Here is a 15,189-nt window from a genome sequence, read left to right as displayed (position 1 = left end):
CAAATCACAGAACATGTATAACTCATACCGGAAGCAAAGACTATACATTGTCTCCATAATAATTCAATTGTGTGTTGGTTCATATCTATTCTCATCGCATCACAGATCATTGCTACCATTTCAGCATACGAAACACATGAATTTAATATGATGGAGCTCCTCGCACAAGGTGGTTCATAACCAATACTCATATGTGGTAGTTGAACTACTCTACCACTCCAATACAAACTCACAAATACTTGCATGATTTCTGCATCAAAAACATTTAAAACAACGACAATTATGGACATTTTCCCTACAAGCCCTAATTTGTATAAATTGGGTAAAACTAACAAATGAAAGCACAATAAACATGAATAATGATGAATGTAGCTAAATTGATGAACAAATTACCGGATCTTATGGAGAAATCGCCGGAAATCGCCTGAAAACACCGAAAATCGCCGAGAGAGGAAATGAAAGTGTGTTCTGTGCGCTGCGTCTGCCTGCAGGGGGTTAAAAGCCGACTGAACGACGCATAACCCTTGTGCGTCGTTAAAGAACGACGCATAAGGGTCATGCGTCGTTAACCGACGCATAATCCTTGTACGTCATTAAAGAACGACGCATAAGGATTGTGCGTTTCATTAATAACGACGCACAACCATTATGCGTCACTCCCTCATTCAGAATAAATCTATTCTCCTTCATTAAATTGGAATTCCATTACTTGCTTAGAACAAAAGAAGAAAGACCTCCTGTCAGGCTGGAGCTGGTGGCCGGATATCCTATGATTTGTGGCTGACGAGAGGAGAATATAGATGGGATGAGAGAGGAGAAGAGAGATAAAGTGAATTTCTTATTTTTTTAAAATTAATTATAGAATAATAGTCTAATTTAGTCAAAATTAGTTAATTGTCAGTTGACTGTTAGTTTTTAACGGAATCCGTCAAAAAATGACCGATCCGACGACTATTTCATTTGTTTAGGACTTTATTTTCAAAAAGTGAATGTTCTGGACCAAATTCGTATTTCGGCCATATATTTAGGACAAAAATAGTATTTTACTCTACTAAAATATGATTAAGACAATATAATTCACTGGACGAGAGAAGACACCGGTTCTAGTTCAGGAGTCACCGTCGACATCCCATCTTAAGGTGCGCCACCTCAATTATAAGAAGTTATTTGTCATTAGCATACATGATTCTCTTCATGAAGATCAAACTAATGACCATCTCTAACAAGATTTCATCGAAGAAATTTAGTTACACGCATTTCAAAAAAAATTTAGTTATTCATTTTAATTTTATAAATAACGAGTTAAAATATAAAATTAGACAATAATAAAAATGAACTGTGATCTGATTTGGGTAGGAATATAATTTGAGTGGAAAAGTTTAAATATTAGTAGTAGTAAATAGCTTTATATTTATTCATTTATTTACTTAAAACAATAAAATCTAAAATGAAAAATAAAAAAAGAGGCTATCTCAGTCATCTTCCAAATTAACCACCCAACAGGAAAAGAGAGAGGAGGTTGAAGCAGAATGAATTCCATCGCAACTCGATCCCTCAAATCCAAATCCACCAAATTCGCGCTCTCTCGATTCACCCAATTTTTCTCCACTACCTCGCCTCCGCCATCTCCGCCGCAATCCTTTTTCCCAAACTACCCCCACACCCTCGATGGCCTGCGCCGCCGACTCGACGATGAATCGCCATCGCTGGGCGACTTCATCAAGCTTCAATCCGACAACAGCTATTCGGTGGAGGTAGGCACGAAGAAGAAGCCGCTGCCGAAGCCTAAATGGATGAAGGAATCGATCCCCGGTGGTGATAAGTACACGCACATTAAGAAGAAATTGAGGGAATTGAAATTGCACACTGTTTGCGAGGAGGCGAAGTGCCCTAATTTGGGGGAATGCTGGTCTGGGGGCGAAACGGGGACTGCTACTGCCACGATTATGATTCTCGGTGACACATGTACTCGTGGATGCAGGTGATGATTCAATTTCAATTGATTTTTGATTTTTTTTTTTGTGTGGTTTGGATGAATTATTAGTTTGGTATTGATTGTTGCTGTGAGTTTGCTTTCCGTGTGAACACTAAAAGAAAAGAGACAAGCATTTTCTAACAAATCAATTAATTCAACTCAAGTTAGTAGTATATCGGTATCTGTCTAGAATCTCTGGTAGATTGTTTGATTTTTTAATCCAGACCAAATATATTGCATAGTGTAAGTTTCATTTTAGAGAGATCAATCTGGAAGTAATGACTAAGAGCATTTGTATTGTGTGTTGAATAGAATTTGAGTGTTTCTTAAGTTGGCTTGCTGGTGTGTCTTCAGATTTTGCAATGTAAAGACATCGCGCACTCCGCCTCCTCCTGACCCTAATGAGCCCCAAAATGTGGCCGAGGCGATAGCTTCGTGGGGTTTGGAGTATGTCGTGATTACTAGTGTCGACCGGGATGATTTGCCTGATCAAGGAAGCGGTCATTTTGCGGAGACAGTGCAAAAGTTGAAGATTCTGAAGCCATCAATGCTTATAGAAGCCTTGGGTAATATTTAGATATTCATAGAGTTTGATGCAGTTGATTAAATTTTGTTGAAACAATAGTGTTACAACATCGGATCGTGATAGTTGAATGCATTGCTCTTAAACTGTAGTTCCTGATTTCCGAGGAGATGAGGTCTGTGTAGAGAAAGTCGCCACTTCCGGATTGGATGTTTTTGCACATAACATTGAAACTGTGGAGGAGCTCCAGAGTGCAGTTCGTGATCACCGTGCAAACTTTAAGCAATCTCTGGATGTTCTGGTGAAGGCAAAAGAGTATGCTCCACAGGGGACACTCACGAAAACTTCTGTAATGTTAGGGTGCGGAGAAACACCTGACCAAGTAGTGAAAACCATGGAAAAAGTGAGGGCAGCTGGTGTCGATGTCATGACATTCGGTCAGTACATGAGACCATCAAAGCGACACATGCCTGTATCAGACTATATAACCCCGGAGGCTTTTGAGAAGTATAGGCTTGTGGGCATGGAAATGGTTTGTTACTTATCTCTAATTATCATCCAAATTGCTTCGTTTCCTTATGGCTCCTTGAATGCTTACATGCTACTTCAGCTCCTCTTCTTTGATTAATATCCACCTTATATTTGTTTGTGATAGAATTGTGTTAATTAGGAATGAGAAGTACTAAAATCGACCTTATTGTTGATCCCCGCCTTTCTGGGGTGGTGATTTCCTTCGATCCCTTGTCCTAGGTAGCCGTATATTTGAATGCTCCTGCATGACTCTATTCAGTTACTCGAAACAAATTGTTTATATAACCATTGTCTGATTTAGAATCCTGCACTACCTATGGGACTAATTTACAAGAATCGGAAATCGTACTAGAATTTGCTGATATAAGATAGAAGCCCTTGAATACTACTACTGCATTGTGATCATACATTAATATTTGTTGGTTGTGGCAGGGATTCCGATACGTGGCTTCTGGGCCCATGGTTAGGTCCTCGTACAAGGCAGGCGAATTCTATATCAAATCCATGATAGAATCTGACCGAGCAGCCTCTTCTAACTAGCGCTGGACATATCTGATGATCGTTCTTGAAAAAACTCTTGGCTCAGTTTCACGATCTCGATGCGTTTTACTGTTTGGGAGAGATCTTCCTGGCCTCAGCCACTTCTTTCAGCTCCGTTTCATCCTTTAATCAGGTTGGATGTTCAGCTGCAGTTTCTGCGAGCTTTTCATACTAACAAATGGAATGTTTGTTCTTTGTAGCTTTTGTATATCCATTTTTCTTTTTCCTTTTTTGATTTAAATTAGCAAATTTGCAGAATCCATGATTTGGCCTTGCGATGATGATGCAAGGAACGATATTGCAAGAATAACTGCTGTCTCGTTTACTTAAATATTCACATTCTTAGATTAACTGCATTTCTTGTCTCGATATGAACATTTTTGGGTTCAAAAATATTTTCTTCCAAAATGTAGTGTTGTTTATTTTTCAATTATTTATTCGTGGAAGCTATTTTTGACTTTTGAGCATTCAAATCATCAAATGAAGTATCTTTAGATTTGTATTAAGAATTAGTGATAAAATTCAAAGTGATATGCAAACTCCAAACTTTTCAACACAGTATTAATACAATGTCAACAAAGTCTAAAATTTTAAGATTTGATGTCAACATAATTTCAAGATTTGATGTCAACACAATTTCAAGATAGTATCAACCGTTGACATTGTGTTGATATTTTTGTTATTATTTTATCATCTGTTGATATTTTCTAACGGTCCATGTCATAGTTTGAAGTTTGTAGAATATTTAGAGTTTGCATTTGATCACATTCCTTTCGATGTAAGTATAAATGCGTGTGGACATGAAGGCCAGGTTGTTTTTTTACATTACAGAAAATGTTATTATAAAAAATGCGAAATATAAAATCGTAGCAGCACAATGAACATTTTTTTTTTCATACGATAGATAACACTAGAGACATGAAATGTAAAATCTTACACAACCAACAATATTTTGCATACGATTCGACTAGAAATATTTAATCTCAGTGGAAAAAATTAGGACCAAAATCCAAATTCATATTATTACATGCTGATTCTTAAAAATTGAAACGTAAAGTTCTAGACATGTCAACGCTATTACCAATTTACCATTAATGAACCGATTCTTACCTCTAAATCATTAATTGAATCCCCTATTCTAATTCAAATCTCAAATAATGCACAATTAAATAGCCCATTAATCATTTACTAATACTACATCAAAAGCTAATCAACCAACTTTGACTTTTCATAATCTTAAATCCAAGCACCAATATTAGTAAGCATCTTCATCAATTATGCAATAAAGCAACTTCGACTTATAGTAAGTAACTACATAAATCACTTCTCCACTTATTAAGAAATAAATCAGCTACTAATAAATCAACTTTGACCTCCCATTATGTTATGCTAATACATATCTATTCATTTACAACACCCAAATAATTAGTGTGTATAAATGATGGTGGGATGTGGGCTACATAGAACATGCAATTTCGTGAAAAAGGTGAAAGAGCTCAATATTATTAGAACATAAGCACGCGGGAACACACACACACACACACCACTCTCTGCTTTTTAGCACACTAATCTCTGTCTCTCATTCATCACCTCTCTTCTCAATTTCAAACTTGGCTTCTTCTTTTTTTTTTTGGAGGTGTTTCTAGAACATTCCCCCTCTAGACCTAAATGGGCTGCTGTCTCAGCGCCGGCAGCCGCAATCGAGAGGCGGAGAACCGCCGCTCCATGGACGGAGAGCCGCCGATGACTCCGAGGGCGATTCTCGAAGTCGAAACGGTGAAGGAGGTGCTGCTAGAGACGCCCGTTGCTCTGAAATCCGACGGCGAGAAGCTCAAACCGAGATCGCCGGAAAATCAAGAATCGCCGGCGGAATTCCGGCAGGCGGCGGCAACAGCCGGGAGCCGCGACGCGCCGGGAAATGACGCCGGAGACACGGCGTCGGAGATCACCGAGTTGTCGGAGATTGGGAACTACAGCGAGAGCCTGTCGGCGGCGGCGGCCGGAGACGAAGACGGCGTGGTTGATCAGCGGCCGCCGCCGAGGAAGCGGAGGGCGACCGGCGGGGGGAGAGGGAGGAGGGAGAGGGTGGTGGGGAGGAGAGTGGCGGCGCCTCCGCCGCCGGAGAAGAGGGGTCCGGTGGCGCCGGTGAGGGCGGTGCGGGGGCGGACGGTGGCGGCGCCGCCCCGTAAGGTGGCAGAGGGAAATGGTAATGGGAATGAGAATTTGAACGGGAAGAATGTTGAGGAGGGTTATGGGAGGTCTCCGGTGAGAGAGAAGGAGGTGGGGCCGCCTCCGCCGCCGCGGAAGGAGAGTGAGGAGAAGACTCTGGCGGCGGAGGGGGAAGCTGAGACGCTTGAAAATCCTGTTGTTTCATTGGAATGCTTTATCTTTTTATGATGGAATTTTTTAATCCATAGTTTTATGACTTCTGAAATGACGTCGTTTTTTTAAACTTTTGTAAACAAAAGTTTGAAATATCTTAATATTGTAAATTTTGGTTTAACATTCAGGAAAAGTGATTATTGAGTGTAGTTTATATTTTTATGATACATCACACAAGTGATATCCTCTTCACCCATCATCAAAATTCTAATCTTTTCTAATACCAATCCTAAGAAATTAAGAAATAATTAAGAAATGTTAAAAAGAGTGGATGAGAAAAAATTAATAAAAGTATGAGTTTCAGTTGTATATACTTACTCTGTTCGCAATTTTTTTCTTCTCATTTTTCTTAACCTTTCATAGAAATGAGACTCCTAATGACGGGTAGATGAAATATTAGTTTTAAATAAAATGTTAGTGAAATGAATTAGTGAATGTAAGGCCTATTAGAGCATCCACAACCCCGGCCAGGATTCAGGCCTCAAGTCTCATCCACGTTATCATTCTTTTAAATTTGAGTCACATGCCACAACTCCTTTAAGAGCATCCCCAACCCCATCCCAAATTCAGGTCCGAAATCCCCTCCACGCATCATTCCACTAAATTTGAGTCTCAGGCCACAACTCCTCTAACCCTGCAGGCCCCAACCCGGGCCACAACTATTAAATTGCAATATTCACAACTCCAACCTATTTTACTGGTAAAATAGAATACGTTGAAGAATTAAAACCGGGAAAATTCATTGTTCAGTCGAAAAAAAGAAAATTACAAATCCTAGAAAAAGAAAATTACAAATCCTAAAAATTTTAAAAACTACTTCTTCTTCATTTGTGGGCGAAGGTATCCGATCATCTCATGGTGCAACTCGAGCTCGAACTCTGACATTATCGAGGTATCCCTCGATGTCAAATCCGTCTGCTGGCCCATCCGCAACGTAATACTCATATCCGACATAGAGTCGAATATCTTATCCAGGGAAGGATTGGGCGGCGGCGGCGGCATAACGGAGTAGCTCGCACTTGCCTTCCCCTTCGCTTTCCTCTTTGCCGCCTTTGTGCCCATCGGACGACTTTGCGTACTAGGGAATGAGAGGAAGATGTCGTCGTCTGTCACGTTAAGGTCGATTGGCGGACCTCCTTCGCTCGAAGAGTAGTGTCCGGCGGCAGAAACTTTGGTTCTCTTCGGTGCCGCCGGTTCTGCCCCACCAGTGTACTTCGGGTTCTTCTCGACAAGCTTCCAAACGTTGAAGTACTTGAAGTGTTTCTTCCCGTCAGAAAAGAAATCCGCCTTGGCCTTCTCCACAAGGTCCATCTCTCTGTGCCCACTCGGCCACATCCGGACTACGTTGGCCCACTTACCATTCCACTTGTTCATCTCCTTCTGGACCCGACCCCAATGCTTGCGTAGCTTCACGTAGCTACGCTCGAACGACCCTCTAGGTCGACCAACGTTGTACTTCTCTGCAATCCGCTGCCAGAACACTTTTTCACTCTGCTGGTTGTCGATGATAGCGTCCTCGGAGACGTCGACGAAGTTCTTGGCCAGCCACATTGTCTCCTGCAGACTATACTTCTTCGGCCCCTCATCATCCACAACCTTGCCCTTGCCTCTCCCTTCAGCGGGATATCACTGATGTCGTACTCATTAGTGCTAACTGACGATGTTATTTCCATGTTGGTAGGCAACTTCGGACTAGGCGTTGCATTTGGGTCGGGCGTTGGCGGCACGTGCCAGTTGTTGGTGTTGACGAGTCCATCTGTCGTTGGTCGCTGTTAAACCAATCCATAGAAGCCGGAAATATTGGAATACAAAAGGAATGAAATTGAGTTTGTGTGGAAGAGTGGTAGAATGGAGCACAACAAGTGTATAAATAAGCAAATAAAATTACAAAAATAAAAAATAAAATCGAGAAGACTTGCGGCCCGACCCAAAGACATCTAACGCCGGGCCAGGACTCGCTCATTGCGGCACAGGCGTCGTTAACCCTGAGCCGGGCCGGACCGCGGGCGCGGCCCCGGGACGCCACTGCGTCCTCGGGACGGTCCTAGGCCACAACTCATCGACGTTTAACGCAAGGCCCGGGCCGGGACTCGCTCATTGCGGCCCGACCCCAAACGTTGGGGATGCTCTAACCCTGCAGGCCTCATCCCATGCCACAACTATTAAATTGCACTATTCACAACTTCAACCTATTTTACTTGTAAAAATTGAAAACATTGAACAATTAAATTCATTTGTAATTCAAAAATAATAAATTATAAACTAAAAAAATTAAAAATGACAACATAAAAAAAATTAAAAATTAGAAAGTCAAAGGGGGAGCTACGTCGCCCCTCACCCTCTCCCTCTTCTTCCCCTTCCAAATGCAAAAAAAATCAAAAAAATGGGGCCCAGGACCGGCCTGAACCCCCTCCAACGCGGGCCAGGACGCAACGGGTCACGGCCTCGGAAGCTCCATTGCCGAGCAAGGCCGAACCCCGGGACGTGACTGTGTCACCGGGCGTGGCCCAGGCCGGAAAAATGCTCCCTCCATCGCGCCAGGCCGCGGGCCGGGATCCAGGTGCGGTCTGGCCCGCGGCGTTTGTGATGCTCTTACCATTTATAATTAAAAATGAATCGGGACTCATATTTTCACACGGAATGAAATAGAAAAATGGAACTCTAATCTAGACAGAGGAAATATAATTTTATTTTTATAATTAAATGATACTCCCTCCATTCAAGAAAAATAGACCACATTATGAACAGCATGAGTTTAAATGTGGAGTAGTATTGTGAAATGTGGGGTCTGTATTATTAGTAATGTTTAATTGTGTTAGGTAGCAAATGTGAGGTCCTTTTTGAAAGTTGATCTATTTTTTGTGGACAACAATAAATGACAAATATGATCTATTTTTCATGAACAAAGATAATATATTTCATACTTTATGTAACCTAAAAGGGTATATGAAATCAACCAAAGTAAAATGTCATATGAATTCACAAAAAGAGTAAGAGAATCGAAATAAGCCAAAGTAAAATCAGAAAAAGATATCGAAGCCCAACTGCTTTTTTTGCTTCTTTTAGACCAAACAAAAGGGAAAAGACAAGAATTGTTGACCAAAGGAAAATATACTGTGGAAGCAGTAAAAAATGTCTTGTGATTGTATCTATCTGCATTGAGGTTTGTGAATTTTTGGACAAAATCATTGGAATCTTATTCTTTCCAATCTTAACTATGCTATAATATTGTTCAATACGAAAATTTAGGCCCAGATCACAAAGCATCATACAACATGCCAGATTTAAGAACACATATATAACTGCAGATGCAGTAACGGTTTATTCTGATCAAATCCTCCAATTTTCATAATTAATTTCCTAGTATTTTTTGTTATTGGTATCGTAAAATCTGAGAAATCATAAATTCTCATGTGCTTGTTCACTTTCAAGCATATGAGTATATGATTGATATAATAAAGCACCCAAAAAAAAGTGAAACCATTTCTAGGATGATTCAACTCGAGATACAAACTATACAATAAACAAGAACATCCATAACCTATGCTATCAAATCCTCAAAAAACACTTCTTTCACTTAATTATTCATCACAAATCCCTAGGTCAGCCTTCTACAACGACGTATAAGCGGGCAGAGAGATGCGTTCGGGAGGGCATGGGGCAGGTGCCGGGTGAGCGATGAAAGTAGGCATCCTTTCACCTGGCATCAACACTGACACTCCCTTTAAATATACAGTCATCTGCACATTCAAATTCATCATTCAAACAAGTAGATTTAGGTAACAAAGTAGCCACATTTCAACTCTCAATGATAAATCATATGCACAATGAGAAAACTACAAGCAAAACTAGAGGCAATTCATTTCAAGCCAGGAACGATGCTAAGAACAACGAACACACACGATTGATAGCAAATTTGCAGCACAAAGAAGCAATGAGTCGAACATCAAGCACAATGGGATGCACATCATTCATAACTTGCTCAACATATAGGAGACAACTAACGGAGTAGGTCACGAGCCCAAGTTTCTCCCTTCTCTTTGTCGGGTTGTCACTTCCCACGGTTGCTAAACCTTATAATCTTCCCCTAGAACTTATGTGGCTCTATTAGTGTAAAAGGTTATGAATGTGGTGATCAAGATTCTGATAATTGAAGGAATCCAAAAGCTAAAGATATGATTTTTTTTAAGCTAAGAATTGTTCTTAGACAAAAACCACATGCTAGTAACAAACAAGGGTCCCATGATCATGAATCAATTCAACCAAAAACCATGAAAAGCAGATACCATATATATGTACTAAATGTCTCATGCTTGTGCTATACAGAGTTTCACTTCACAATTGTACAATTCAAACAAAATCCAAAGTATAAAAATCGAATCTTTAAAACAAGATAACGATCACAACAACGTTAATGCATTTTTCGAACTATCATGGCTTCATAAGCATTTGACGCAGGTCGACTCAGAGAGATATGCTCAAGAAAATGGCACACTCACAACCAAATTTCACAGATAGAGTGATATGACATGATGTGCCTAAAGCTCAAATTTTTCGAGACAATCATGTTTTTCCACATAAAGAAAAGCCCATCATATGCCATCATACAAGAGAGTTTTTCTTCAAGTGAGGATCATTGCAGTGGGTGTGATGATAATTAACCTCAAAAGTCCTATCAAATATGCTGTAAAGTTGAAAACTCCGTAGCTCTAAAAGTCCTCAATGTATAATATATATTTGTAAAACCATATCAAATAAAGTTTGATACTAAGAGCGTCCACTATGGAGTGGACGCGGCGGAAGGCGCGAAGGGGGGCGGTGGGGGGCGGTAGGCGCGGCTATTATAGTGGGGAGGGTGTCCGCCGCGAGGGTGGACGCGGCTGGTGGGGGGGAGGGCGGCGGACGAGGCTTCGCCGCGAGTGGGGCGAGGACGCGGCGGTGTGTGTATAGGCGCGGCTATAGCCACGGCTATTATAGTGGCGGATATCCGCCGCGGCTATAGCCGGATTTTTTGAAATTTTTTTTTTCTTTTTTTCCTCTATATAAATACCAAATACCACTCTCCCTCCTCCCCCACTCCCATTTTCACAAAATCCATACACCCACTTTCTACAAAAACACTCTCTACAAAATGCACCGAGGAGACGACGAATCACCCGACAAAAACACTCTCTACAAAATACAACTAAAAAATATTTAAAAATGAAAATTGATTATAAAATTTGGGGGCTATTGGAGTTGTCCACTATAGTGGCGGAAATAGAATTTTGGGGCTATGGACAACAAAATTGGGGCTATGGACAAAAACTGGGGCGGGGCTATTGGGCGTGTCCAACTTATAGTGGACACCCTAATAACTTAATTTGCAAGCCAACCTGAATAGTCCAATTTGAATGCGATTTATATGGCTTTTTTATTCTAATGGAGCGTAAAAAAGGGCCCTGATTGTAACAATCTTGTCTAACTTTGGTTTTGATCTTCACAACAAAATCCCTTATATAAAGGTGAAATCTTTCTAACTTTAACATTCTACAATAAAGCACCTAATTACTCGAGAATAAATCACTATTTGTGAAAGTAAACAACAACTGATTACTTCAACTTTGATAATTTGTTAGCAACAACAACTTGAAATAGAAAAGTAAATAACTGCCACCACTTTCCAAAAGGAGTTGATTTCTGCGCATTCAACTGATTATTTCTTGATTCTTAGGAGGGAAAGAGCCGATTTTTTTATGAGCTATTGCACCGAAATAAATTAAAAAATTAAAATCAATACCAATGCCAAGGAGTACTTGATTAATGAATGAATTAAACTTTCATCAAAAAATGGAAAAAAGTCGTCAAATTAAGAATTAAGTAACAGTGATTTCTTGAACTCATCCTATACTTGGTTGGGATTACTCATAAAATAAAAGTAAAAAAACAGACAATTTCAAGAAATCTATTTTCCATGAACAAGGTAGAAAAAGATTGTACCTTTGGAGAAGGATAGTCCATCTTTCTCAAATTTACACCTCCATCAAGGTCTCCGCCGCCGCCCGCGGCGGCGTCCGGCGATCTTGGGCGGAGAAACCTCTCAAAAATAGCCATCACAAGAAACATGGAGATGAGAATAGCAGTGGCAACGAACCCAAACGACACCGCATTCACAGAGTTGTCAAAGCTCCTCCACTGATCCCCCCTCTCCACTCCGCCGCTCACCGCCGCCGTTGGCGCCGGCGCCGCCACTTCACCAAAGCTCGGCCTCCCCATTGCAGAAAAACTATCCCTCAAAACCCAGAAAATTTAAGAAAGAAAGCACACGACCCACATTGCCAAGATTGGATTTTTATTCTTGGGGTTTTGGTTTTGTATCGATTCAACGATGGAAAAATGGGGCATTTGAGTTTCTTGAATGGTAGGAGACAAGAAACAGAAAAGACCCAGTTTTAATATTGCGTTGGTTAATGGATAAGAATTAGCATTTAGCACATAAATGCATTTGGGATTCAAAGGGAGTAGAGAGGGAAAAATGGTGGTGGTGAGCTTCAAATTTCGATGCTAATTGAAAAATCCACTAAATTCCTAAGGGGTTCGGCCTTTTCTTCACTCTGCAGCTCTGTTGACGGAAACCAAGGTGGTGGAAGACAACACCATTTGTTTGTTTATTTACTTGGATTTATAATCTTTATAATTTTACTCCATCTGTTAAAATTCTACTAGTAATTGTTACTGTATAAAATATAAAATGAGACATTTTTTAAAGATGCTAAAATAATAAAATATACTATCAATATGAATATGAATATTTGGGTTCTTGGGCTTATAACTTGTCCCATAGTATTTTCTATGTAAAAGAATTGATTTTGTGTATTTACATACTAAGATAAAACAATCTATGAGCTACTTCGCCCTTTTCTCGTTTTTTTTTTCGAATTTCTTATCTCATAATGGAAAGAAGTTGTTTCTTGATGGGGTACGAACTAAACAAGCCCAAGGAAGAGTATGAGTTCGGCATTACCAAAGAGTTCGGAGGAGTTCGGCATTACCAAAGAGTTCGGCCTCAGCCTACAGCTCGGTAAAAGCCAACCAATCAAGCTCTGCTCTCAGGTCGGCATCAAGCTCTACTCTCAGATCGGCAACCAAAGCAGTTCGGTCTCAGTATTCGACCGAACAAGGAGTTAGTGGACCCATGCAGGATTTCCACAACTTCCAACACACCCACTACCACGTGGCGTCAACTCAGGCCACGATCTTAGGCCATGACCTACACGACCTCCACGACCTAGAGTGATGATGTAAGCCACGATCTTAGTTCAATGTATAAATAGAACTTAGATCTGGTAGAAAAGGGTTAGAATCTCTCTAGAGAAATAATCATATAGCAAGTCTGTGTTGTAAGCTGTAATTCGCAGATCAAGCAATACAAACCTGCCCCCATTTCTCCCCGTGGACGTAGATTTACCTCAGTAAATCGAACCACGTAAAATTCTCTGTGTCGTAATTTATTTTTACGAGCATTTATCATCATCAATAATTCGCGGAATCATCACTGGCGCCGTCTGTGGGAACCAGAGAACCAAATTTGTGATAAAGCGAATTTTTGACCGTTTTTTCAACCCAAAAAATGCATACCAGATCGCAGAGTACCCGTATTCCTGCCCGTGAGAACCAGGAGGAAGCCAATCCATCCCATAGGTCTGGAAAACAGCCTAGGGATAAATCCACCACCAGTTCTCATGGCGAAGGAACAAGCCGCTCCAAAAGCCGTCACACCGAGTCTTCCCAGCAGCCCGATTTGAACGAGGCTGTCAAGCTGTTTTTGGCTGAAAAGCAGGAGGAATTCTTAACCTTCCTGCAGAGAAGCCAAAAGCAGCCGGAGGCGAAAACGGCGGATTCTCCCTCTCCCTCCATACGAGACAGTCACTACCGCAGTAGTATCATGTCTTCCAGAAGAAAGAATCCTCGGTACCGGAATCACAGGAGAACTCCATCTCCTCCATACCGAAGAAATGTCGGGTTCGCCATGTACGGAGCATTGAGGACTCCGTTCTCGGACGATATTACCCGAACTTCCCTACCACAGAACTACCGAACTCCGTCGATAACCTATGACGGACTCGTGGATCCTCATGATTTCTTGGGACGCTATCAATATAACATGGCGAACCAGGGTCTCAACGAGGTCCACATGTGCAAGCTGTTTCCCGAACTGCTTATCGGGAACGCAAGAAGGTGGTTCGATAGCCTCCCCAAAGGCAGCATTAGATCCTACCGAGATCTAATGGATGCTTTCCACAGGAGGTTCTTTCAGAAAGCGGAAGCCAGAAGCACTTCGGCTCAGCTGCTTTCTATACGTCAAGGTCGCGACGAAAAGATCAGCGATTTTATGACGAGATTCCACAAGGAATGCCTACAAGTAGATAATCTCAATGATCTACTTGTCATTTCGGCATTCCAAAATGGAATCCTGCCCGGAGCTCTCTACAGAAAGCTCGTGGAGTGCGGTCCGCAAACAGCTCAAGAGATGTGGGACATTGCGGACAAGTTTTCTCGTGCCGATGAGGCAGACCGTCGAAAACGGTCTTTAGACAGCTCATCTAGAGAAGACAAAAAGAAGCCCGGTCATAGCGATCAGAGGCATCCTCGCCGAACACCTTCTCCACTAAAGGAGAGATAGCGGTCATCCGAGGTGATCGAAAAAGAGCAAGTGTGTTCGCAGATTGCGCTTAAAAGTGCCGAGCAATCAGTTCGGCACCATCGAGCATAGCAATCACAGCAGCCGGAATCAGAGGCCGGCGAAATGACCGAAGTCACACCGGAGCCGAACTCGATGGTGTACGGCACTGAAGCCGTGATTCGGTTGAGATCGGCATATCCAGTCCCCGAACTCAATTTCTCCTCAGAAATGAATGGTGACGGACTGAGAGCCGAACTAGATCTTGCCGAAGAAAGAAGAGAATTGGCCTGCCTAAAAGCAGCCAAGTACAAGGAGCAAGTAGCCCGGTATTACAACCAAAGGGTGAAGAAGCTGCAATTTCAAGTGGGAGATCTCGTCTTGAAAAACAACGAAGTAAGCCGAGCAGAAAAGCTGGGCGAACTCGAACCCACATAGAAAGGTCCATATCGGGTGTCAGAAGTCCTCGGCAAAGGGTCTTACAAATTGACTCACGCGTCGGGAGCACAAGTACCCCGAACATGGTACGTTTCCAACCTCAAAAAGTTCCATTTGTAAGAGACAGTCCGGTCGGTCAGT

The 15,189-nt window shown here is 41.6% G+C and overlaps 3 protein-coding genes across 4 annotated transcripts; 2 read left to right on the top strand and 1 right to left on the bottom strand.

Annotated features, from left to right (window-relative positions):
• The first annotated feature begins 1,456 nt into the window (after positions 1-1,456).
• LOC121787964 (lipoyl synthase 2, mitochondrial-like) lies at positions 1,457-3,902 on the top strand. 2 transcript variants are annotated; one of them, XR_006047546.1, is made up of 5 exons: positions 1,457-1,981; positions 2,330-2,541; positions 2,651-3,030; positions 3,462-3,702; positions 3,826-3,902. XR_006047546.1 is itself a non-coding variant. In XM_042186814.1 (4 exons), the coding sequence occupies exons 1-4, from the start codon at positions 1,530-1,532 to the stop codon at positions 3,567-3,569; spliced, it is 1,152 nt and encodes a 383-aa protein (XP_042042748.1). In that variant the 5' UTR covers positions 1,457-1,529; the 3' UTR covers positions 3,570-3,902. The 2 variants fall into 2 exon arrangements, 1 of the variants encoding a protein (XP_042042748.1); XM_042186814.1 differs by having other exon boundaries at positions 3,462-3,902.
• Positions 3,903-5,237: 1,335 nt separating this feature from the next.
• On the top strand, positions 5,238-5,966 carry LOC121786609 (serine/arginine repetitive matrix protein 1-like). Its single transcript, XM_042185247.1, has one exon. It carries the CDS (start codon positions 5,238-5,240, stop codon positions 5,964-5,966), a length of 729 nt encoding a protein of 242 aa, XP_042041181.1.
• Positions 5,967-9,350: 3,384 nt separating this feature from the next.
• LOC121786232 lies at positions 9,351-12,564 on the bottom strand. The gene is made up of 2 exons (XM_042184823.1): positions 11,931-12,564; positions 9,351-9,691 (listed from the first exon to the last, which is right to left on the bottom strand). Exons 1-2 carry the CDS (start codon positions 12,204-12,206, stop codon positions 9,563-9,565), a joined length of 405 nt encoding a protein of 134 aa, XP_042040757.1. The 5' UTR covers positions 12,207-12,564; the 3' UTR covers positions 9,351-9,562.
• Positions 12,565-15,189: the final 2,625 nt, after the last annotated feature.

Source organism: Salvia splendens, chromosome 22 (assembly GCF_004379255.2).
Source record: "Salvia splendens isolate huo1 chromosome 22, SspV2, whole genome shotgun sequence".
Taxonomy (NCBI): Eukaryota; Viridiplantae; Streptophyta; class Magnoliopsida; order Lamiales; family Lamiaceae; genus Salvia; species Salvia splendens.
This window is presented reverse-complemented; position numbering and strand designations above follow the sequence as displayed.

What these genes read in the sequence shown, in the direction of transcription:
- LOC121787964 (XM_042186814.1), top strand. Translation starts at nt 1,530, where the DNA reads ATGAATTCCATCGCAACTCGATCCCTCAAATCCAAATCCACCAAATTC. An exon ending in ACATGTACTCGTGGATGCAG is followed by an intron (nt 1,982 to 2,329) that starts GTGATGATTCAA and finishes GTGTGTCTTCAG; the next exon opens with ATTTTGCAATGTAAAGACAT. An exon ending in GGCTTGTGGGCATGGAAATG is followed by an intron (nt 3,031 to 3,461) that starts GTTTGTTACTTA and finishes TGGTTGTGGCAG; the next exon opens with GGATTCCGATACGTGGCTTC.
- LOC121786609 (XM_042185247.1), top strand. Translation starts at nt 5,238, where the DNA reads ATGGGCTGCTGTCTCAGCGCCGGCAGCCGCAATCGAGAGGCGGAGAAC.
- LOC121786232 (XM_042184823.1), bottom strand. Translation starts at nt 12,206, where the DNA reads ATGGGGAGGCCGAGCTTTGGTGAAGTGGCGGCGCCGGCGCCAACGGCG. An exon ending in TGGACTATCCTTCTCCAAAG is followed by an intron (nt 9,692 to 11,930) that starts GTACAATCTTTT and finishes TTGAATGTGCAG; the next exon opens with ATGACTGTATATTTAAAGGG.